A 23,492-nucleotide genomic window follows, 5' to 3' on the forward strand; every position below is an offset into this window, starting at 1 on the left:
GGCAGCCTGGGTTCCACCGGTGGTCTGGGGAACTAGATCCCACATGCGACAGCTAAAGATTCACCATGCCCCAACTGAGATCTGACACAGCCAAATTAATAAATAAAAATGAACATTTAAAAAAAAATAGGCAAAGGAATTCAACTGGCATTTCTTCAAGCGAGGTATACAAATAACCAATCTGCACACTAAAAGATGTGTCACTCATCATTAGGGAAATGCAAGTTAAACTGCAATGAGGTACCAAGTCACGGACACTAGCATGACTACTATTCAAAAAACAGTACAGGTGTTGGCAATGATGTGGAGTAATCGGAACTCCTATGTGTTACTGATGGAAATATAAAATGATACAGTTGCTGTGGAAAACAGTTTGGCGATTTTTTTAAACATCCAAAATCACTGTAGATGGTGATTGCAGCCATGACATTAAAAGACACTTGCTCCTTGGAAGGAAAGTTATGACCAACCTAGACAGCATATTAAAAAGCAGAGACGTTACTTTGTCAACAAAGGTCCATCTAGTCAAGGCTATGGTTTTTCCAGTGGTCGTGTATGGATGTGAGAGTTGGACTATAAAGAAAGCTGAATGCTGAAGAATTGATGCTTTTGAACTATGGTGTTGGAGAAGACTCTTGAGAGTCCCTTGGACTGCAAGGAGATCCAACAGTCCATCCTAAAGGAAATCAGTCCTGAATATTCATTGGAAGGACTGATGCTGAAGCTGAAACTCCAATACTTTGGCCACCTCATGCGAAGAGCTGACTTATTTGAAAAGACCCTGATGCTGGGAAAGAGTGAGGGCAGGAGGAGAAGGGGACAACAGAGAATAAGATAGTTGGATGGCATCACCGACTCAATGGACATGGGTTTGGGTGAACTCTGGGAGTTGGTGATGGACAGGGAGGCCTGGCGTGCTGCAGTTCACGGGGTCACAAAAAGTCGGACACGACTGAGCGACTGAACTGAACTGAAATGTAGCCTTAAAATATGATCCAGCAATTCCATTTTGGGATACATAACCAAAAGAATTGACAGCAGGATCTCAAAAGAGATATTTGCATCTCCATGTTTGTTGCAGTATTTTCACAATAGCCAAGAAGTGAAAGAAATCCAGTATTCATTCACAGATGAATGAAGAAGCAAAACGTGGTGTTTATATGTGTACTGTGGAATATCATTCAACCTTAAAAAGGGAGAAAATTCTGAAACATACTACAACATGGATTAACCTTGAAGACATTATTCAAAGTGAGATAATTCAGTCACAAAAGGACAAATACTGTTTGATTCCACTTATAAGCGATACCTAGAGGACGGAAGAGCCTGGTGGGCTGCAGTCCATGGGGTCCCTAAGAGTCGGATATGACTGAGCGACTTCACTTTCACTTTTCACTTTCATGCATTGGAGAAGGAAATGGCAACCCACTCCAGTGTTCTTGCCTGGAGAATCCCAGGGACGGGGGAGCCTCGTGGGCTGCTGTCTATGGGGTCGCACAGAGTCGGACACGACTGAAGTGACTTAGCAGCAGCAGCAGCAGAGTAGTTAAACACAGACACTGACAGAAATTACAGTTGTAGCCAGGGGCAGGAAGTGGGATGAAGATGGCTGGTTACTGTTTAATGAGTACAGACTATCAATTTGAGAATATGAAAAGAGTTCTGGAGATGGAGGAAGCTGATGGTTGCACAGAAATGTGAATTACTGAATGCCTCTGCACTTAAAATGGTAAATTTTATATTATGTATTTTTAATACCATAAGATGAGAAAAAAGACAGCTGGATCCTTATATCTGTTTCTACATTGAATCTTCTGAAATATGTTGTTTTGGTTGATGTTTCTGAAGAAAATCTGGCTTCATATAGATACTTAGTTGGAAAAAAGAATCCTTTAATAAGTCTTCTCACATAATTGTGACTATTTTTCTTTGATACTCTACCAAAGGCCATTCCCTTCTCCAGGGGATCATTTCAACCCAGGGATCAAACCCAGGTCTGATTAATCGCAGGCAGATTCTTTACGGTCTGAGCCACCAAAATCTATTTGTCTGTCTTATTCCCCCAATGGATCTTGAACTCATGTATGACTTTGTAATGTCACACATTGGCCATTTGGAAAATAACTATTTACTGAGTTACCTAACTCAGTAGATCCTAGCTGGGTATGATTTTATCCTCCAGGAAATATTTGGCAATGTTTAGAGATTCGATTGTCAAACTTTGGGGCTGCTACTGACATCTACTGGATAGAAGCTAGAGATACCGTGAAACATTTTACAGTGCACAGCAAAGGATTATAGAGCTCCAAAAGTCTACAGTGCTGAGATTGGAAAACCTTAGTTTATTTAGGGCTGACATATTTCACTATAAAATATAAAAATGTATATTTGTTAATGTCATCACTAATCTTTTTGAGAAAATTTGTTAAGTATTTGGAAGCTGTCAAGATGGTAGATACAAGTTCTCCGAAAACTTAAAGCTCAAATTTTACCATTTACAACATGTATTTTCAGTTCATTTCCTTCGTGTTACAAAGAACACTTCATTCACTTTCAAGAACCTGTCTTAGAAATAACCAAGCCTAAAAAACTAGTGTTTGTCAGTTGTTTTTACAGTTGAAATTGACATTCCATAAAATAAGGAGTTACTATTTCTCATAGCCACATAACTTGTTTTACTCAAGAGTGCTATCACACATGGTATAAATATTTTATGGATACTCACTCCCTTGATTGAGCTTCCCTGGTGGCTCAGTCATTAAAGAATCTCCCTGCAATGCATGAGACCAGAGCTCGGTCCCTGGGTCAGGAAGATCCCCTGGAGAAGGAAATGGCAACCCACTCGAGTATTATTGCCTGGAAAATCCCATGGACAAAGGAGCCAGGTGGATTACAGTCCAAGGGGTAGCAAGAATTGGACATAACTGAGTGACTAAACCATCACCACTACTACCTTGATTAAAGTAAAGTAAAAAAATCTAAAGCAGATTTATCTACCACTGCTTTAGAACCGTCAATGCAAATGCTAACCCAGTGGAAAAAGCAAATTAACCTTAGTATTATTAGAAAAAAGTTGACCTTATGGGCTCCCTGAAAAAGAGTCAGGGATCCTCAGGGGCCCAGGGACTATACCTTGTAAACTTCTGCTCTAGATTTATGTGAGAGAAGTAAACCCCTGCTTGTTTAAGGTACCGTTAATTAGGTTTTAAAAAACAAGTTAATGTGTACTTCTAGTTTTCAAATTTTCTACTTCAGACTTGCCAAAGAGTCGGCAGTAACACAGAGATACTCTTATTTTTAAAAAATCCTCTCTTTTTTTCCAGAGTTATTGAGATATAATTGAAAATTATAAAACTTTAAATATAGATAAAATTGAAAATATAGATAGAAATTGTATATATTTAAGGTGTATAATGTGGTGTTTTGATATATACACACACAATGTGAAATGATAACCACAATGAAGCTAAAATACCCATCACCTCACGTAGTTACCATTTTGTGTGTGTGTGTGTGTGTGTCTTGGGGGGAGAAGAACACTTAAGATCTATTCTTTGAGCAAATTTCAAGTATACAATACAGTATTATTAATTACACTCACCATGCTTTACATTAGATCTCTAGAATTTTTTCCTTCCTTTTTTTGCCATTTCCTTCTCCCGGGGATCTTCCTGACCCAGGGATTGAACCCGGGTCTCATGCATTCCAGATGGTATCCCACATTGCAGGTGGATTCTTTACTGACTGAAACATGAGAATCTTAAATTTATACTGCTGCTGCTGCTGCTAAGTTGCTTCAGTCGTGTCCGACTCTGTGCGACCCCATAGACAGCAGCCCACCAGGCTTCCCCGTCCCTGGGATTCTCCAGGCAAGAACACTGGAGTGGGTTGCCATTTCCTTCTCCAATGCATGAAAGTGAAAAGTGAAAGTGAAGTCGCTCGGTCATGTCCGACTCTTAGCGACCCCATGGACTGCAGCCTACCAGGCTCCTCCATCCATAGGATTTTCCAGGCAAGAGTACTGGAGTAGGGTGCCATTATATATACTAGACTAGAGTAAACCATGGGCTTCCCCAGTGGCTCAGTGGTAAAGAATCAGCCTGCAATGCAGAAGCTACAGGAGATGCAGGTTTGATCCCTGGGTCAGGAAGATCCCCTGGAGAAGGGCATGGCAACCCATGCCAATATTCTTGCCTGGAGAATCCCATGGACAGAGGAGCCTGGCGGGCTACAGTCCATAGGTTTGCAGAGTTTTACACGACTGAGAATACATGCACAGAGTAAATCAAATCACAGAACACAATACTATCTGTAATAGAAACCACTATTTACCATTAGGAGGAAAAAGGAGGTAAATTTATGTATTAAAGTGGAATAATCCTCAGGATATGTCAAGTGAAAAGACCATGGTACAGAATCATTCTTTAATTCTGTTTGCTTTTCTCTTTGCTATACCCATATATAATATTTCCTTTTAAAACATGCCTCATAGTCTCAGTATCTTCATGCTGTGCTCAAAAGTAGGGTAGCATGTCCTTCTCAGGCAATGGTGCTTAGAAATCAGCACAGTGTGCTCTCCTGTACCTCTCCTCCCTCATTCCAAATTGTTGCAAAGACAGAGAATATTAAGTCCACAAGTGGGGACAGTGGAAAGAACACCAGCTTCGGAATCAGTTCAGACCTGTGTCTGTGACAGAGCTGAAATCTTGAGCAAGTAAGTCCCTTAATTTTTCTGATTCTGAATTTTCTCTTTTGGCATATGGCGATGAAAATATGTATATCTCATATTTACTCTGGGGATTAAAATAAAAGCGCATAAGCACGCAGCACAATGCTAGGTGCATAATAAGTGCTTCATAAATGAGAGCTATCATTAATTTAGTTCCCTGTCTATGGGAGTCATTTAGATTTTTAGAAGCTCTGCTTTCCCAGTTTTCCTTCAATAAGTACACTCTTAACACCTCAGCCTCTGCTGATAAGATACTATGGAAAGTTAAGTAATTATGAGCATCTTTCTGATTCTTTTAGCACTTTTTAAGAGCAATGGGAGGGTGGGTGAGATAGGGATATAGGCTTCAGAGACACAACGTAGTATGTATAAGTTGCTCAGTCATGTCCGAGTCTTTGTGACCCCATGAACTATACAGTCCATGGAATTCTCTAGGCCAGAATATTGGAGTGGGTAGCCTTTCCCTTCTCCAGGGGATCTTCCCAACACAGTATGTATAAAATAAATGAGCAACAAGGATACATTGTACAGCACAGGGAAATATAGCCATTATTTTGCAATAAGTTTAAATGTAGTAGAGTCTATAAAAATATCGAATCACTATTGTACACTTGAAATTATATAATATTGTAAATTAACTATGGGCTTCCCTGATAGTTCAGATGGTAAAGAATCTGAACTAGGAGACCTAGGTTCAATCTCTGAGTTGGGAAGATCCCCTGGAGAAGAGAATGGCTACCCACTCCTGTATTCTTGCCTGGAGAATCCCATGGGCCAAGGAGGCTGGCGGGTTTACAGTCCATGGTAACTACACTGAAAAAAAAAAAAGGGGGAGAAAGAAAAGCAAAATTTCCTATTTCTGGTTCTCATGACCAGAGAGTCATTTAAAGAAGAGTGAACTGTGTCCTTTTGATTTCAAAATGGAGTTTACCTTTCTTTAGATGCTTTTTGTGTGTTTATGATTAAATATATTACTGTATGTTATGTTGAATGTTATATATAATATTCTTTATTATATAGAAGCCTAACTAGAAAAATACCCATAATTTAAAACAGGTCAATAGTATGGACTGAAAGCCAAAATCTGGGATGATGTCTATATTGGATTCTCTTATTGATGTAAATTATATTGTAGGAATGTAGTCTTTTCATCTTTTTAAGGTTTTTGCTCCTTTGTTTTCAGCTCCTTCAGTCTGACATGGCAGAAAAACCAATGTGTCCCTCCACACAAATACCCGATGATGAAGATACAGTTGAGTATATCTTTCAAAGAGAACTGTTCGTTGTGTACTTCAACAAGATTGTGTTTTTTCAAAATATTGATTCAGTAAACTGATATAGACCTAGCTGATAAAGGCTTATCTTTATTATTTTGGGGCATGAATTAGCTTTTATGCTGATTGGACTTAATCATTCCTCTGTCAATGGACATTCAGGTTGCTTCCATGTCCTGGCTGCTATAAATAGAGCAATGAACACTGGGGTGCATATATCCTTTCAGATCATATTTTTCTCTGGATATAGGCCCAGGAGTGGGATTGCCAGGTCATATGGTGTTCTATTTTTAGTTTTTAAGGAGTTTCCATATGGTTCTCCATAGTAGCCATACTGATGTACATTCCCACCAGCAGTGTTGGAAGGTTCCCTTCTTTCCACACCCTCTCCAGCATTTATCGTTTGTGGATTTTTTGATGATAGTCATTCTGGCTGGCATGAGGTGATATCTCATTGTATTTTTGATTTGCATTTCTCTAATAGCGCTGTTGAACATCTTTTCGTGTACCTCTTGGCCATCTGTATGTCTTCCTTGGAGAAATGTCTTTTTAGATCTGCCTGTTTTTGGATTGGGTTGTTTGTTTTGATTCTGTTAAACATCACAAACTCTTTGTAAATTTTGGAGACTAATCCATTGTCAGTCACATCATTTGCAAATATTTTCTCCCAATCTGCGAGTTGTCTTTTTGTTTTGTTGTTTCCTTTGCTTTGCAAAAGTCCTTGAGTTTAGGTAGGTCCCATTTATTCTTGCTTTTATTTCCATTATTCTGGGAGAGCAATCAAAAAAGATATTGCTGTGATTTATGTCAGAGAATGTTCTGCCTATGTTTTCCTCTAGGAGTTTTACAGTGTCCAGTCTCACATTTAAAGTCTTTAACCCATTTTGAGCTTACTTTTGTGTATGGTGTTACAGAATGATAAAAATTCATTTTTTTACATGTAGCTGTCCAGTTTTCCCAGCACATTTATTGAAGAGACTGTCTTTCCTACATTGTGTAGTCTTGCCTCTTTTGTCATAGATTGTGAAGCTGTGAAAGTCGCTGAACTGTGTCCGACTCTTTGCAACCCAGGAATTCTCCAGGCCAGAATACTGAAGTGGGTAGTCTTTCCCTTCTCCAGGGGATCTCCCCTACCCAAGGATTTAATCCAGGTCTCCCACGTTGCAGGAGGATTCCTTATCAGCTGAGCCACAAGGAAAGCCCAAGAATATTGGAGTGGGTAGCCTATCCCTTCTCCAGAGGATCTTCCCAACCCAGGAACCAAACCACAGTCTCCTGCATTGCAGGTGGATTCTTAACCAGCTGAGCTGTCAGGGAAGCCTTGTCACAGATTAATTGACCATTAATCTATGACCCGGTGCATGGGTTTATTTCTGGGTTCTGATTGGAGTTAAATATCAATGATGGTTTAAATAATTGTTGTATATCTCTTGCATCTGCAGACATTTTAATGTATTTATTTTATTTATTTATTTGGCTGCACTGGGTCTTAGCTGCAGCATGCAGGATCTTTAGTTGCAGCATGTGGGATCTAGTTCCCCAACCAGGGATTAAATCCAGACCCCCTGCATTGGGAGCATGTATTCTTAGCCACCAGACACTCAGGAAAGTCTTGCAGACATTTTTAGTAGTGCAAAAGACTATTCCAGTTTTTTTGAGGGGGAGGGATCTTTTTTTAAATTTATTTTTAATTGGAGGTTAATTGCTTTACAATGTGTTGGTTTCTGCTGTACGACAGCATGAATCAGCCATAAGTATACACATATCCCCTTCATCAAGACTATTCTAATTTAACTCCAACAAATAAAAAATGAAAACTCCAGAGCCTCCTAGTAGGTGCGAACAACAGTACTACTTTGATGCATATGCTTGTGAAACTTTCAGTTCAGTTCAGTCGCTCAGTCGTGTCCAACTCTTTGCGACCCCATGAATCGCAGCATGCCAGGCCTCGCTGTCCATCACCAACTCCCGGAGTTCACTCAAACTCACGTCCATCGAGTCAGTGATGCCATCCAGCCATCTCATCCTCTGTCATCCCCTTCTCCTCCTGCCCCCAATCCCTCCCAGCATCAGGGTCTTTTCAAATGAGTCAACTCTTCACATGAGGTGGCCAAAGTATTGGAGTTTCAGCTTTAGTATCAGTCCTTCCAATGAACATCCAGGACTGATCTCCTTTAGAATGGACTGGTTGGGTCTCCTTGCAGTCCAAGGGACTCTCAAGTCTTCTCCAACACCACAGTTCAAAAGCATCAATTCTTTGGTGCTCAGCTTTCTTCACAGTCCAACTCTCACATCCATACATGACCACTGGAAAAACCATAGCTTGACTAGACAGACCTTTGTTGGCAAAGTAATGTCTCTGCTTTTGAATATGCTATCTAGGTTGGACATAACTTTCCTTCCAAGGAGTAAGTGTCTTTTAATTTCATGGCTGCAGTCACCATCTGCAGTGATTTTGGAGCCCCCAAAAATAAAGTCTGACACTGTTTGCACTGTTTCCCCATCTATTTCCCATGAAGTGATGGGACTGGATGCCATGATCTTAGTTTCCTGAATGTTGAGCTTTAAGCCAACTTTTTCACTCTCCACTTTCACTTTCATCAAGAGGCTTTTGAGTTCCTCTTCACTTTCTGCCATAAGGGTGGTGTCATCTGCATATCTGAGGTTATTGATATTTCTCCCAGCAATCTTGATTCCAGCTTGTGCTTCTTCCAGCCCAGCATTTCTCATGATGTACTCTGCATAGAAGTTAAATAAGCAGGGTGACAAAATACAGCCTTGACGTACTCCTTTTCCTATTTGGAACCAGTTAGGTACTGATAATAAATAATTTTTAAATGAAGTTATTTTAGAAAATGGCAGGGTGGCTGCTTTTTAATTACTGAGTGGGAAATTGAACCAAGTTCAATTTTAAGATGAGCCTCTCTACTAGGGAAAACACAGTACCTCACATAAAATTTTGCACTAAAAGAGAGTAGCATGTCTGAATGAGTGAAAACTGGCTTTTAGAACTGTCTTTGGCAGGAGGAGAAGGGGATGAGAGAGGATGAGATGGTTGGATGGCATCACCGACTCAATGGACATGGGTTTGGGTGGATTCTGGGAATTGGTGATGGACAGGGAGGCCTGGCATGCTGGGGTTCATGGGGTCGCAAAGAGTCAGACACAACTGAGTGACTGAACTGAACTTGGTCAAAACATCTAATAGATCCATGAGTACTGAGCTATGTTAAGTAGCGGTTGCTTATGTCTTAATTATGGTTCTCTTGATGTTTTCCTCCAAACATGCATGTTTTTCCTAGATCTTAGTTTAAATCAAACTATCATATTTTTTTACACTGTCGTCATCTTGGATTGAGATATGGTGCACAGTGCTTCTCCATATGGTGTACCAGACTGGGGTGTTGGGTGCAGTGGTCTGAACCAGGAACTCTAATCCTCTGCATCTGGCCCCCTTAGGCAAGCAAAACTAGACTAAGCACAAAAGAAGAGGTTATATCTTGTTTGATTACCTAGATTCCATCTCACTTTTCCTGGGGACCCTAGTGGGCTCTGCTGGTGTCAAAACTACTGTCAGAGTCCTACCTCAGTGACTAAACCACTGGCTTATGCCCATTCCATTTTATCTTTGGCCTCTCTGATGCATTAAATCATGGTGAGTGCTCCTTTGTTTACATGTCATTAAAACGATAACATTTTAGAATAGGCAGATCCCCAAAGTCCATTAGTCAAACTTTAATCTGATTTATAAATGTCTGCTACAAACACTTCAACAAGTAACCTTTCAACCTTTTTTTGAATCCCTTACAATTGGCAACTTAGTTTATTCTCCCTTTTGAAATTAAAAATACCATTCTCACATTATTAAAAGAAAAATTCAAACAGTAGGAAAGAGAAAATTCTCTTCTCAATCTAGTTTTTTACAGGCAATAACTAGTCTAATCTTCGGACAACTTTTTATGTCAGCACGTACAGATCAATCTTATTCTTTTTAATAGCTCTATTCTTGTACTGTTGTAAATACTTTTATTCAATAACCAGTCCCCTGTTGGTAGCTATAAGCTAATTTCTGGTTTTATTTTTGTTTTCTGTTATTCTATACAATATTGCTTTGAATATGCTTCTACATACCTTTTTATGTACATGATGAAATATTTTCCTAGAAATGAAATTGTTGGGTCAGATAGTATATGCCACTTAAATTGATAGTAATTATCAAAACGCTCTATAAAGTTGATGCTTTTGAACTGTGGTGTTGGAGAAGACTCTTGAGAGTCCCTTGGACTGCAAGGAGACCCAACCAGTCCATTCTGAAGGAGATCAGCCCTGGGATTTCTTTGGAAGGGATGATGCTAAAGCTGAAACTCCAGTACTTTGGCCACCTCATGTGAAGAGTTGGCTCATTGGAAAAGACTGATGCTGGGAGGAATTGGAGGCAGGAGGAGAAGGGGACGACAGAGGATGAGATGGCTGGATGGCATCACTGACTCGATGGACGTGAGTCTGAGTGAACTCCTAGAGTTGGTGATGGACAGGAAGGCCTGGCGTGCTGCGATTTATGGGGTTGCAAAGAGTTGGACACGACTGAGCGACTGAACTGAACTGAACTGAATGCCACAAAATAATGTAATCCTTTTTCCATAGGACAGTCTTCATGTGTTTTCAGATCTGTCCCTCTAAAATGCTTCTTTTGCTCACCTTCAAATATTCAGTTTATTACATAGTTTTTTAGAAATTGAGGTATCATTGACATATAATATTGGATTAGTTTTGAGTGTGCAACATAATGATTTGATGCTGTATATGTTATATATGTTAGTCGCTCAGTCGTGTCTGTCTCTTTGTCACCTCATGGACTGTAGCCCACTAGGCTCCGGGATTCTCCAGGCAAGAATACTAGAGTGGATTGCCATTCCCTTCTCCAGAGGATCTTTCTGACCCAGGGATCGAACCCAGATCTCCTTCATTGCAGGCAGATTCTTAACCCTTTGAACTACAGGGAAATCCTTATTGCAAGACAACCACCATAATAGGTTAGTTAGCATCCATTACCACATGCTGTTCCATCTATTCTCTTCTCACGTAATGTTTTAAATTCCGTTATTTGCCTAGTCAGTCTCCTTTGGATTCCTATCTTCATCTCTCCCTCTCTCCTCTCTTTTCCCTTTTCTTCCTCTCATTCTCCGTTCCTCTTTTCCTTCTCTCTTCTCTCCCGTGTCCTTCCAGGCTATTTACAATGAGCACCAACAATGTACCAGAAACTGCAAAATATGAGATGATGTACAGTGTTCTAGTGTCCTTCTTGGAGTAGAAGATGAATTTCCAAGGAAAGTTCCCACAGAGATAAGTTCACGGCCCATCCTTTATCTGGATACACTGACCACCCTAGGGTTTTTTTCTCTACAGTTATATTACAATGTTAAATTTTTACATTTATAATCATCTGAGTTTCTTGCTTCTTTTTCCTCCTTATGCTTTTATCAAGCTTCACTTGCCATTAAACCATGAATTGTAAATGCAACATGATGTGTTTAATTCTTTCAGATTTTTCCATAGTTTTCTCATCTGTCACAATATTTTTTGAGAAGGCAATGGCACCCCACTCCAGTACTCTTGCCTGGAAAATCCCATGGACGGAGGAGCCTGGTAGGCTGCAGTCCATGGGGTCGCTGAGGGTCCGACACGACTGAGCAACTTCACTTTCACTTTTCGCTTTCATGGATTGGAGAAGGAAATGGCAACCCACTCCAGTGTTCTTGCCTGGAGAATCCCAGGGACGGGGGAGCCTGATGGGCTGCCATCTATGGGGTCGCACAGAGTCGGACACGATTGAAGCGACTTAGCAGCAGCAGCAGCAGCACAATATTTTTATAGTTAACACTATATTGATTCTTTTTTCTGTCTTCCTCTCCGGTCATTCTTCATCTTCTTTTTAGGCTTCTCTTTTTACCTTCTGAGAGTGGGCATTTTCCCATGTCTCATTCTTGTTCTTTTTTATCTTTCTTCAAGCCTCCACTGTGCTCAAATATATATAATCGCCTTCAGGATATTTCTATACTTTCTTTAGAATTAAAATTTCAAAATTCAAACTTATCTTGTTCTCACACAAAAATGTACTAACTTCGTTTTCTGATTTTCCTATTACTGGTCATAGTATCTATACCTGATTAGTGGTCAAGTTCTTTTGATTTTTTTTTCCCCCAGAAAGCCTCCTCATTCTCTATATTTTTCATTCACACTAGTAATTTTATTACCATTCATTTTAGAAAATTGTATTTACTTCTGGATGCATTGCTGTCTTCACTGCTACACGTGGGCTGTCTCTAGCTGCGGGGAGCTGGGGCTGCGCTCTAATTGTGGTGCATGGGCTTCTCATTGTGGTGGTTTCTCTTGTTGTGGAGCACGGCTCTAGGCACAAGGGCTTCGGTAGTTGCAGCACACAGGCTCAGTAGTTTAAAAGCATAAAGAGGAAGAAATAGTTTAAAAGCGTAAAGAGAAAGAAGCAAGTGGCATACGGGCTTAGTTGCCCCGAGGCATGTGGGGTATTCCTTGACCAGGGATCGATCCTGTGTCCCCTGCATTGGTAGGTGGATTCTTAATCTCTAGACCACAAGGGAAGCCCTACCACTCACTTTTATAAGGGAAGGTCTTCCCAACTCATGGCTCTAGTTTCCTCTCCAGTTTACTTTGCATGCTAGTGCCTCATTCATCTTTTTGAAATGTTTCTTCCTTTTATTATTCTTTGACTCAAATCTCCAGCCACTGCCCATTACTAATTCGATAAAATCCATATTCCTTAGCCTCATATCCAAAAACTCCCTATTGTTAGGGCCCTTTTTATCTTTTAAGTCTTCCCAATTTAAGTCTTTTTCTTCAGTTTTCCCAATTGAAGTCTTTTCCTTAAGGTAGGCAAGTTCTTTACAACACAAGGACAAATAGTACATTGTTCATTTGCCATATTTCTCTCTTGCTCATAACATCTACTTCCTCCATACAAATCTTATCCTATTTTCAAGAGCCAGTCCGTCATCTTTTAAAATCATTTTTACCTACTCCACATTAACAGTCATCTATCCTTCTTCCAAATTCCTATATTTTTTAATTGACTTTTCTAAAATTTTGGTACTTATTATGATATTAATAAATATTTTAATTTTTTCTGCATGGCTTTTATTCTCCTTGAAATTATCTGCTCTTCATAAATAAAACTCTCTGACTTATAGAACATTAAAGTGTGAAAGAATTTTAAGCTCAACTGGTCAAATGTTCTCATTTTATAGAAGAGAAAACAGGCATCAGTGACTGTCCCAAAGGCTCACAATGACTAATGACTTTTCTTATTCAGCTACCTTTCCCCATATGACTGGGGCAAAAGCTCATTCATTACAGGGTAAACATCAGGGCTTCTCAGCGCTTGTAGAGTCCTTTGTAATTTACAGACTTTGCATGCAGTATCCCATTTTCTAGATGTAGTCTGTATGTCCTTGCTATCATGAGAAATTAAAATAATGCATGGTTAGCATTTCAGCTTCACTTGAATGCATATGAAATAATCCTTTTCATGGTAGGTTAAACCTTATATTTTTATATACTTACCTTATGTATACTTTATATACCTTCTTAATTTGCTTTACTGTAGATGATGCAAAGGTGAAATCAAGAAAGAGATTTGCATGATCATAAATGCCAAATTAATAGAAACTGAAATATTGAAAATTTCTATATAAATTATATCAGAATTTTATAAAAATATATATTATAAAAAAAGAACTTTCAGCCTAACAGAAGACATTTGTTAAGTAATTGTGATGATTCAGAACTTTGCTTGTTCTGTGGGTAAAAACTCAGTGCTAATGAGGCCACGGTCTCTGGTCTTTTTCTGATAAGAAAATGGGCTATATTTTGTTCTATGGACACTTTGATCTGGTACCTCCCTGAGTTGCAGTTTTTAAAATGAGTGAAGCCTATCACAAGGGAGTCTAGGACAGAGAGGACAATAGAGCATCCAAATCTGTTATTGTTTCATATCACCTTCAGATTCTATGGGTCAGAATGTTCTCTTTGAATAGAGAACTCAGAATTTGCCACATATATTAAACCCCACAAATAGTAACAAATTAAAATTTTTTCTCATTTGATTGTATTTTCAGTTTAGTATTGCTCAATATGCTCTCTTTAAATATAAAAATCCCCATGGAATTTTTATTAATTAATCCTTGGTTGATGCCTGGATCCCTGATTGGGACCAAATAGGACCCTGGTAGGGTCCTATCCCTACCCTTCATTGTTCATTTGCTGCTGCTGCTGCTGCTGCTAAGTCGCTTCAGTTGTGTCCGACTCTGTGCGACCCCATAGACAGCAGCCCACCAGGCTTCCCTGTCCCTGGGATTCTCCAGGCAAGAACACTAGAGTGGGTTGCCATTTCCTTCTCCAATGCATGAAAGTGAAAAGTGAAAGCTAAGTAGCTCAGTCGTGTCCGACTCCTAGTGACCCCATGAACTGCAGCCCAACAGGCTCCTCCGTCCCTGGGATTTTCCAGGCAAGAGTATTAGAGCAGGGTGCCAATTGTTCGTTTAGCATGTACTAATTCAACTAAAGCTGAGCGCTGAAGTATTGTTGCTTTTGAACTGTGGTGTTGGAGAAGACTCTTGAGAGTCCCTTGGACTGAAAGGAGACCCAACCAGTCCATTGTAAATGAAATCAGTCCTAAATATTCATTGGAAGGACTGATGCTGAAGCTGAAACTCCAATATTTTGGCTACCTGATGTGAAGAACTAACTCATTGGAAAAGACCCTGGTGCTGGGAAAGATTGAAAGCAGGAGGAGAAGGGGATGACAGAGGATGAGATGGTTGGATGGCATCACTGATGCGATGAACATGAGTTTGAGTAGGCTCCGGGAGTTGGGTTTGGATAGGGAAGCCTGGTGTGCTGCAGTCCATGGGGTCACAAAGAGGCGGACATGATTGAGCGACTGAACTGAACTGAATTCAACTAACAACTTTCGTGTATCATCATCTTTTGTGTATCTAAAATTACCTATTGGGAATTCCCTGGTGGTCCAGTAGTTAAGACTCCACACTTCCAATGCAAGGGGTATGGGTTCAATCCCTGGTCAGGAAACGAGATCCCACATGCCAAGTGATGTGGCCAAAAATAAAATAAAATAAAATAACCTATCACTTAATCCATTGTACCCATCTTTTTCTGTAGATTCTTAAACATGTTCATAATAGTTACAGTGTTTATCTGCCAATTCCTCATTGTGTGGGTGTTTCTATTGATTGTGTTTGTCCTTGGCTGTGAGAGAGATTCTTTTCTGTTTCTTCATATCTAGTAATTTTGATTATACATTGTAGAAAGTCTAAATTCTATTATTATATTTCTCTAAAGAGTAGTGAATTTGTTTTAGCGTTAGATTACTGGCAAGTCATTTGGACCCTGTTGAGTCACGATATTCTTTGTAAAGGTGGATTTACCTTCATTGTACCCTTCGACTTGGGAGTAACTCTTTGACTTAGAACATAATCCTTGATCCTATAGCAAGTCCTTTTATAAATTTAAATTAAAAGTTCAAAGTATTTATCTAAAGTGTTGATCAAACTTGTCTAACTGGGAAGAAGCTTAAACTTCAGACTCTGTCCCCTTGGGTCTTCCCAATACCACTGCTAAGATATGAGCTCAGCGTTTTTAGAATGCCAATTCTTCTCTCAGTTTCCACTGGGCTCTTTACAGTCACGCCTGCACGTACGGAGTGAGACTCAGCCAAGTGTTCTAAAGTCTGCAAATTTGGGTCTCCCCATGCTGTGGCTTGCTCTTCCAAGATTTCTTTCTCTGTATCCTGGTATTTTGGCAGCCCCAAATTCTAACCTTAGCTTTCCCAGCTCAAGATTGTTGCTGTCTGCTTGAGCTCTACGTTTCAAGTTTCTTATTTACTGGGGAGTCACTTCACAGGAGTATGTGGATAAATCTAATTTCACCTATTATGCTAACTTGTTTCCACAATTTGATTTATTCTTGTTTCTGCCTCCTTTTCTTTCTGTTCCAATGCCTTCAAACAGTTGTTCTCGTTGTTAATGCAAGGAAAGGTAAAATGCTGTTAAGTTACTCTGCTAACACCAAAAGTTAGGCATGTACACACAATTTTATATCTTACTCTTTAAAGAGTTTCATGTATTTTTCAATTTATTAAAGCATTTTTATAAATACCTCTAATGACTGAAGAATGCCCCAGTGTGTATGTGAATAAATATATTATCATTTACTTGGATATTCTATTACAAGGAGTCATATATTTGGATGTTAGAGAGCTACAGCAAACACTTTTCTGCATAAAGCATTTGTGAAAATTTCTAGCTGTTTGGGAGAGATATCCAGGGCTGAGACTAGTTAGATTAATAAGCCTTCTTTGAATTATTTTCACTTTTAAAAATAATCAACTTTTGGTAAATTGGTAAATTTATGTAAAATAAATTATAATAAATAAATAAAATATAAATAATAAATATAGTAAATACATTATTAATGGATTTCTGGGTTTCTAGGTTTGTGTTATTAGCGGTGGATTCCTTTAACAACTTGATACAACATAAGTTCTCAGGCATATCACAAATATGAAGTCAAGGTTTTTAGTTATTTTTTAAAAATTCAAATAAAGTTTGATTTCCTTGCATATATTAACATATACTGGATCTCCTGAATATATTACCAAACTGGAATGGAATGAAACAATGTTGTTTTCTTTTTTCCACAAAAATAATTTATTATTATGGAGTAATATACTGGGCTTTCTTGTGGTATGTCTTTAATTTCCTACTTTTAAACTTAGAAATATAGTCTATTTGAGTGTAAACAGAGATAATGTTACTATTTATAAAAATGACAAAAATCTATATTTCTGTTTGTGGTCTCTCTTCTTACAAATTTACTTCATTTGCATCTTGTCTGAAGTATGATAATCAAATGATATTTGATCATTTGAATGATCATATGAAATGATATCATTTCTCAAATAATAATCATTCCATTTCTTTGACATATTAATATAGTCATTGTCAAGTGATATCTTCTATCTAATCAAAATATTGTTTTTTTCTTTAAGCAAAAAGAAGATAATATACGTTGCTTAAATATGCTTGGCCATTTTGGTTTTGATTGTTTGGCTCATCAGTTGGTGGACAAATCTGTTCAACAAGGATTCTTTTTTAATATTCTTTGTGTGGGTAAGTGCCAAACCCCTCCCGTGAATTATTTCTTAATTGTTCATTTCAACTTATTTTAAGCAGCATAACACTGGTGCTGTTTCTTTAGGACTATGTCTTTGTGTTTGTATTGGTTTGCATCTTCTTAGCCATGTTCAGTTCAGTTCAGTTCAGTCACTCAGTCATGTCCGACTCTTTGTGACCCCATGAATCCCAGCACGCCAGGCCCCCCTGTCCATCACCAACTCCCAGAGTTCACTCAGACTCACGTCCATCGAGTCAGTGATGCCATCCAGCCATCTCATCCTCTGTCGTCCCCTTCTCCTCCTGCCCCCAATCCCTCCCAGCATCACAGTCTTTTCCAATGAGTCAACTCTTTGCATGAGGTGGCCAAAGTACTGGAGTTTCAGCTTTAGCATCATTCTTTCCAAAGAAATCCCAGGGCTGATCTCCTTCAGAATGGACTGGTTGGATCTCCTTGCAGTCCAAGGGACTCTCAAGAGTCTTCTCTAACACCTTAGACATTTTTTCTCCAAGTGTTTCAGTGCTCTTCAAAATCTGATACACCTTTATGTATTTTATCTTTCCATATTATGTTAATGATGGATGGAGTCAGAAGTATCATATATATTTCAAGGACATTCTAGTCTTTGAAGTATTTGGGACCATTCTAGGGAGGGGACAGGGTGTCACTTTGCAGATATCTTATGCCCCTATGACGTATCTGTTTCCGTACAGGGGAAACTGGAATTGGAAAATCAACCTTGATTGACACACTGTTCAATACTAATTTGAAAGACAAAAAATCTTCACATTTTTACGCAAGTGTTGGACTTAAAATTCAGACATATGAACTCCAGGAAAACAATGTTCAGTTGAAATTAACTGTTGTGAAAACAGTGGGCTATGGTGATCAAATAAACAAGGAAGCCAGGTGAGTGTTTTCTTATTTTAATTTTAAAAGTTGTTGTTATTTCAAGGAATTTGCTTTCTTTCTCCATATATTAAAAAGTAATGTTCTTTTTACTTTATATATATATATAAATATATATATTTATATATATATAATTTAATCACTGCTGTACAGAAGAAATTAGCACATTATAAATCAACTATACTTCAATTAAAAAATAATAAAGTGGGTCTATTGTAGATGGCATGTAGTTGGATTTTTTTTTTAAATCCATTCAGCCACTCTTTGTCTTTTGATTGGGAAATTTACTCCTTTCAAATGGGCTTCCCTGGTAGCTCAGCTGTTAAAGAATCTGCCTACAATACAGGATACCTCGGTTTGATTCCTGGGTTGGGAAGATCCCCTGGAGAAGGGAAAGGCAACCCACTTCAGTATTCTGGCCTGGAGAATTCAGGGTCTCAAAGAGTCAGATGTGACTTTCATTTTTCACTCTTTTCAAATAATTATATATAGTATATACTCTAGTATATGAGTAATTATTCACAAGGAATGACTTACTATTATTATTTTGCTATGTTTTCTGTCTTGTAGTCCCCTTGTTCCTCACTTCCTCTTTTTAGTTTCTTTGTATTTTGTTGATTTTTGTAGTGATGTGTTTTCTTTTTTTCTCTTTTTCTTTTATGTATCTTCTATAGGTATTTTATTTGTGATTATCATGAGGCTTATATAAAGCATTTTATAACAGTTTATTTTAAGCTTACAACAACTTCAATCACATGCACAATTTTACAGTTTTACCTGTTCTTTACTTTTGATATCAAGCTTCATATTTTTATGTTGTTCATCCATTCAAAGATTTTTGTATTTATAGTTATTTATACTTTTTTCTTTTTATTTCTATGTTACAGGTAAAAGTGATTAACATGCCTTTTTCATTATAGTGTTACAATATTTTCTGTTTGTCTATATTTACCTTTATTGACTTTTACCATTGAGTTTTATACTCCTGTGTGCTTTTGTGTTACTGTAATGAGTCCACTTGTTTATTTGAATAACTCCCTTTAGCATTTCTTTTCAAGTAGATCTAGTGGCATTTCTTTTAAGGCAAATTTAGTGGTGATGAACTTCCTCAGTATTTATTTGTCTGGGAAGTATTTTTTTTCTTTCATTTCTAAAAGGCAGTTGGTAGGTTTTTTCTTTTTATCACTTTGTCTGTATTATCCCATTCTTTTCTAGCCTGCAAATTTTATGCTGAGAAATTGGCTCATGGTCTTATGGGGGCTCCCTTATATGTGATGAGTTGCTTTTCTGTTGCTGCTTGCAAAATTTACTTTTTGTCCTTAACTTTTTAAAAAGAAATGTTATTGGCGTATAGTTGTTTTACAATGATGCACTTGTGTCTATTGTGCAGCAAAGTGAATCAGCCATACACATACATGTGCTGTGTGCTCATTTGCTCAGTCATGTCTGACTCTTTCCGACCCATGGACTGCAGCCCACCAGGTTCCTCTGTTCATGGAATTTTCCAGGCAAGAATACTGGAGTGGGTTGCCATTTCCTACTCCAACACATATATACAACCCCTCTTTTTTTGATTTCCTTCCTATTTAGGTCACCACAGAGCACTGAGTAGGGTTCCCTGTGCTATACAGTAGATTCTCATTAGTTATCCATTTTATACATCAGATCAGATCAGTCGCTCAGTCGTGTCCAACTCTTTGCGACCCCATGAATCCCAGCACGCCAGGCCTCCCTGTCCATCACCAACTCCCAGAGTTCACTCAGACTCACATCCATCGAGTCAGTGATGCCATCCAGCCATCTCATCCTCTGTCGTCCCCTTTTCCTCTTGCCCCCAATCCCTCCCAGCATCAGAGTCTTTTCCAATGAGTCAACTCTTCGCATGAGATGGCCAAAGTACTGGAGTTTCAGCTTTAGCATCATTCCTTCCAAAGTGTATATATGTCTATCTCAATCTTCCAGTTCACCCCACCCCTCCATTTCTCCCATTGGTGTCCATATATTTGTTCTCTATATCTGTGTCTCTATTTCTGATTTGCAAATAAATTCATCTGTATCATTTTTCTAGATTCCACATATATGTATTAATATACAATATTTGTTTTTCTCTTTCTGACTTACTTCACTGTATGACAGTCTCTAGGTCCATCCACACCTCTGCAAATGGCACAGTTTCTTTTTATGGCTGAGTAATATTCCATTATATATATATGCCACATCTTTATCCATTCCTCTGTTGATGAACATTTAGGTTGCTTCCATGTCTTGGCTATTGTATATAGTGCTGCAGTGAACACTGGGGTGCATGTATCTTTTGGAATTATGGTTTTCTCTGGGTATATGCCCAGGAGCGGGATTATTGGGTCATATGGTAGTTCTATTTTTAGATTTTTAAAGGAACCTCCATACTTCTCCATACTGGCTGTATCAATTTACATTCCCTCCAATGATGTAAGAAGATTCCCTTTATTCCACACCCTATCCAGAATTCATTGCTTGTAGATTTTTTAATGATGGCCATTCTGAACCAGTGTAAGGTGATACCTCATTGATTAGCGTTTCTCTAATAATTAATGATGTTGAGCATCTTTTCATGTGTTTTTGGTCATCTGTATGTTTTTGGTCATCTGTATGTATTCTTTCAGAGAAGGCAATGGACCCCACTCCAGTACTCTTGCCTGGAAAATCCCATGGACAGAGGAGCCTGGTGGGCTACAGTCCATGGGGTTGCGAAGAGTCAGACACGACTGAGCAACTTCACTTTCACTTTTCACTTTTCACTTTCAAGCATTGGAGAAGGAAATGGCAACCCACTCCAGTGTTCTTGCCTGGAGAATCCCAGGGACAGCGGAGCCTGGTGGGCTGCTGTCTATGGGGTCGCACAAAGTCGGACACGACTGACGCGACTTAGCAGCAGCAGCAGCAGCACGTATTCTTTGGAGAAATGTTTACTTAGTTCTTCTACCCATTTTTTGATTGGGTTGTTTGTTGTTTTGATATTGAGCTACATGAGCTGTTTGCATATTTTGGAGATTGATCCCTTGTCAGTTGCTTCATTTGCAAATATTTTCTCCCATTCTGAGTTGTCTTTTTTTGTCTTGTTTATGGTTTCCTTGGCTGTGCAAAAGTTTTTAAGTTTAATTGGGTCCTCTTTGTTTATTTTTGTGTTTATTTTCATTACTTTAGTTGGTGGGTCTAAAAAGATCTTGCTGCAATTTCTGTCAGAGTGTTCTGCCTGTTTTCCTCTGAGAGTTTTATAGTGTCTGACTTACATTTAAGAATGCATTGAGCTGTATACCCACCACCTCATCTGGAACCTAGAACAGTTGTATCACATCGAAAAATTATCTTGTGCTTTAGTCAGTTTATCCTTATGCTGATACCATGCTGTATTAATGATTTTAGCTTCACAGTAAGTTCTAATATAGGAAGAATATATCTTCTTCATTTTTTTTTCAGTATGTCTTGAGCATTCTTGGTTCTTTGCACTTATATATATGTATACATGCAAAAACTTGGATTCTAATTGGGACTGCATTGAACTGAGAGAGCATTTTGCCTTTTCTCTAAACAATGGGTCCTTAAAAAAAATTATTCATTGTGACTGTGGAGTATCTTCCTTGCTGCCCGTGGGCTTTCACTAGTTGTGGCAGGTGGGGGTACTCTTCCTGTGGTCACAGGCTGCTGGTGGTGGTGGCTTCTCTCGTTGTGGAGCATGGGCTCTAGGCGTGTGGGCTCAGTAGTCACAGCACTCAGACTCAGTCGTTGCAGAACACTGGCCCTAGAGCGTGGGCTCAGCAGTTACGCTGCACAAGGTTAGCTGACCCTCAGCGTGTGGAATCTTCCTTGACCAGGGTTCTAACCCATGTCTCCTGCATTGGTAAGCAGATTCTTAACCACTGTACCACCAGTCAAGTCCAATAATGGGCCTTTTTATTGGTTTATAATTGTTATCTTTGTAAGGACATGTTATGAACATTTTAATTGCTGGGGCAATTAGTGAGTGCACATATTCACTATATAGTAAATGATAAAATCACAGGCATCAGATGATATTAATCTGTTATGTTAAATGTTTGAATAATCTTTTTTTTTCCAGCTACCAGCCAATTGTTGACTACCTAGATGCTCAATTTGAGTCCTATCTTCAAGAAGAATTGAAAATTAAACGTTCCTTAGGTGACTACCGTGATTCCCGCGTCCATGTGTGCCTTTATTTCATTTCACCGACAGGACATTCTCTGAAGTCTCTTGATATATTAACCATGAAGAACATTGACAGCAAGGTGCGTTTGGTAAATCCATCAGCAAGATTTGATACTTATTTTTAAACAATACAAATCTTGAACTTCCCTAGTGGTCCAGTAATTCAGAATCCATCTGTGGGTGCAGAGGACATGGGTTCGATTTCTAGTCCGGGAAGATCCCATGTGCCGTGGGGCAACTAAGCCCATGCGCCACAACTACTGAACCTAAGAAACAGTGCAAATCTTGAAAGCATTTGCACACAAGAACTTGACTTCCCCAGTGGCTCAGATGGTAAAGAGTCTGCCTTCAGTGCGGAAGACCGGGTTCGATTCCTGGGTTGGGAAGATCCCCTGGAGAAGGAAATGACAACCCACTCCAGTAACCTTGCCTGGAAAATTCCATGGACGGAGGAGCCTAGCAGGCTACAGTCCATGGGGTCACAAAGAGTCGGACACAACTGAGTGACTTCAAATATATATCATTTTTTCTGTTAACCTTTAAAGCATTTTCTAGAGATACCATTACAAAATGTCACTTAGTGATTTAACAATAGAAAGTGATTTAAAAATAGACATTTATTTTCTTACAGTTCCAGAAAGTGTCACCAAGTTTTGTTTTTTCTGAAACCTCTCAGTTCAGGAAGTAGATGGCCACTTTCTCACTGTCACCTCACACGATCTTTTGTTTGTACACACATGTGATGTCTCCGCGTGTCCAAGTTTCTCATTTTTATGAGGACACTGGTGGAACTGGGTTAACGCTATTTTAATGGCCTTAGATGGTGCAAATAAATGATTAGAAGGAAAAAGTTGATCTGTTCTACAGTGTTGATGAAAAGTCTCTTCTGACATTTTAATACTCAATCAAATAAGAAATCAAATTGATCATACTTCATTTTGCTATTTACATTTTACCAAACCCAGATGCATTGGAAGTGTAAGAAAATTTGAGAAGAGAAAAAACTGAGCCTTCTAAACCTGATTTCTGATTAAAGTTTGATCTTCAAAAATACTGATGATTTTGGAAAGCAATTTTATGAAGTCATGAAAGCTAGGGATTATTTGGTTACAAAAATGTGTTGTCAGATATTGTGAGGTTTTCACTGT

General features: G+C 38.8%; 1 protein-coding gene across 3 annotated transcripts in view; it reads left to right on the forward strand.

Moving 5' to 3' along the window:
• The first annotated feature begins 86 nt into the window (after positions 1 to 86).
• The window catches only part of SEPTIN14 (septin 14), a 33,648-nt gene continuing 10,242 nt past the window's right edge, over positions 87 to 23,492 (forward strand). Inside the window, exons 1-6 of one of the 3 annotated variants that reach the window (XM_086374780.1) lie at positions 1,408 to 1,729; positions 4,616 to 4,714; positions 5,913 to 5,981; positions 17,105 to 17,225; positions 17,943 to 18,138; positions 22,238 to 22,424. In XM_086374780.1, coding sequence (XP_086230906.1) covers positions 5,928 to 5,981; positions 17,105 to 17,225; positions 17,943 to 18,138; positions 22,238 to 22,424 — 558 coding nt within the window. In that variant the 5' untranslated portion in view covers positions 1,408 to 1,729; positions 4,616 to 4,714; positions 5,913 to 5,927. Of the gene's footprint in view, positions 1,730 to 3,878; positions 4,715 to 5,912; positions 5,982 to 17,104; positions 17,226 to 17,942; positions 18,139 to 22,237; positions 22,425 to 23,492 lie in introns of those variants that run through there. The other 2 variants (XM_086374778.1, XM_086374779.1) reach the window with 2 other exon arrangements.

This window comes from Bos grunniens, chromosome 25 (assembly GCF_055505025.1).
Source record: "Bos grunniens cultivar Pamir isolate PY7600 chromosome 25, Bosgru_T2T1.0, whole genome shotgun sequence".
Classification (NCBI taxonomy): Eukaryota; Metazoa; Chordata; class Mammalia; order Artiodactyla; family Bovidae; genus Bos; species Bos grunniens.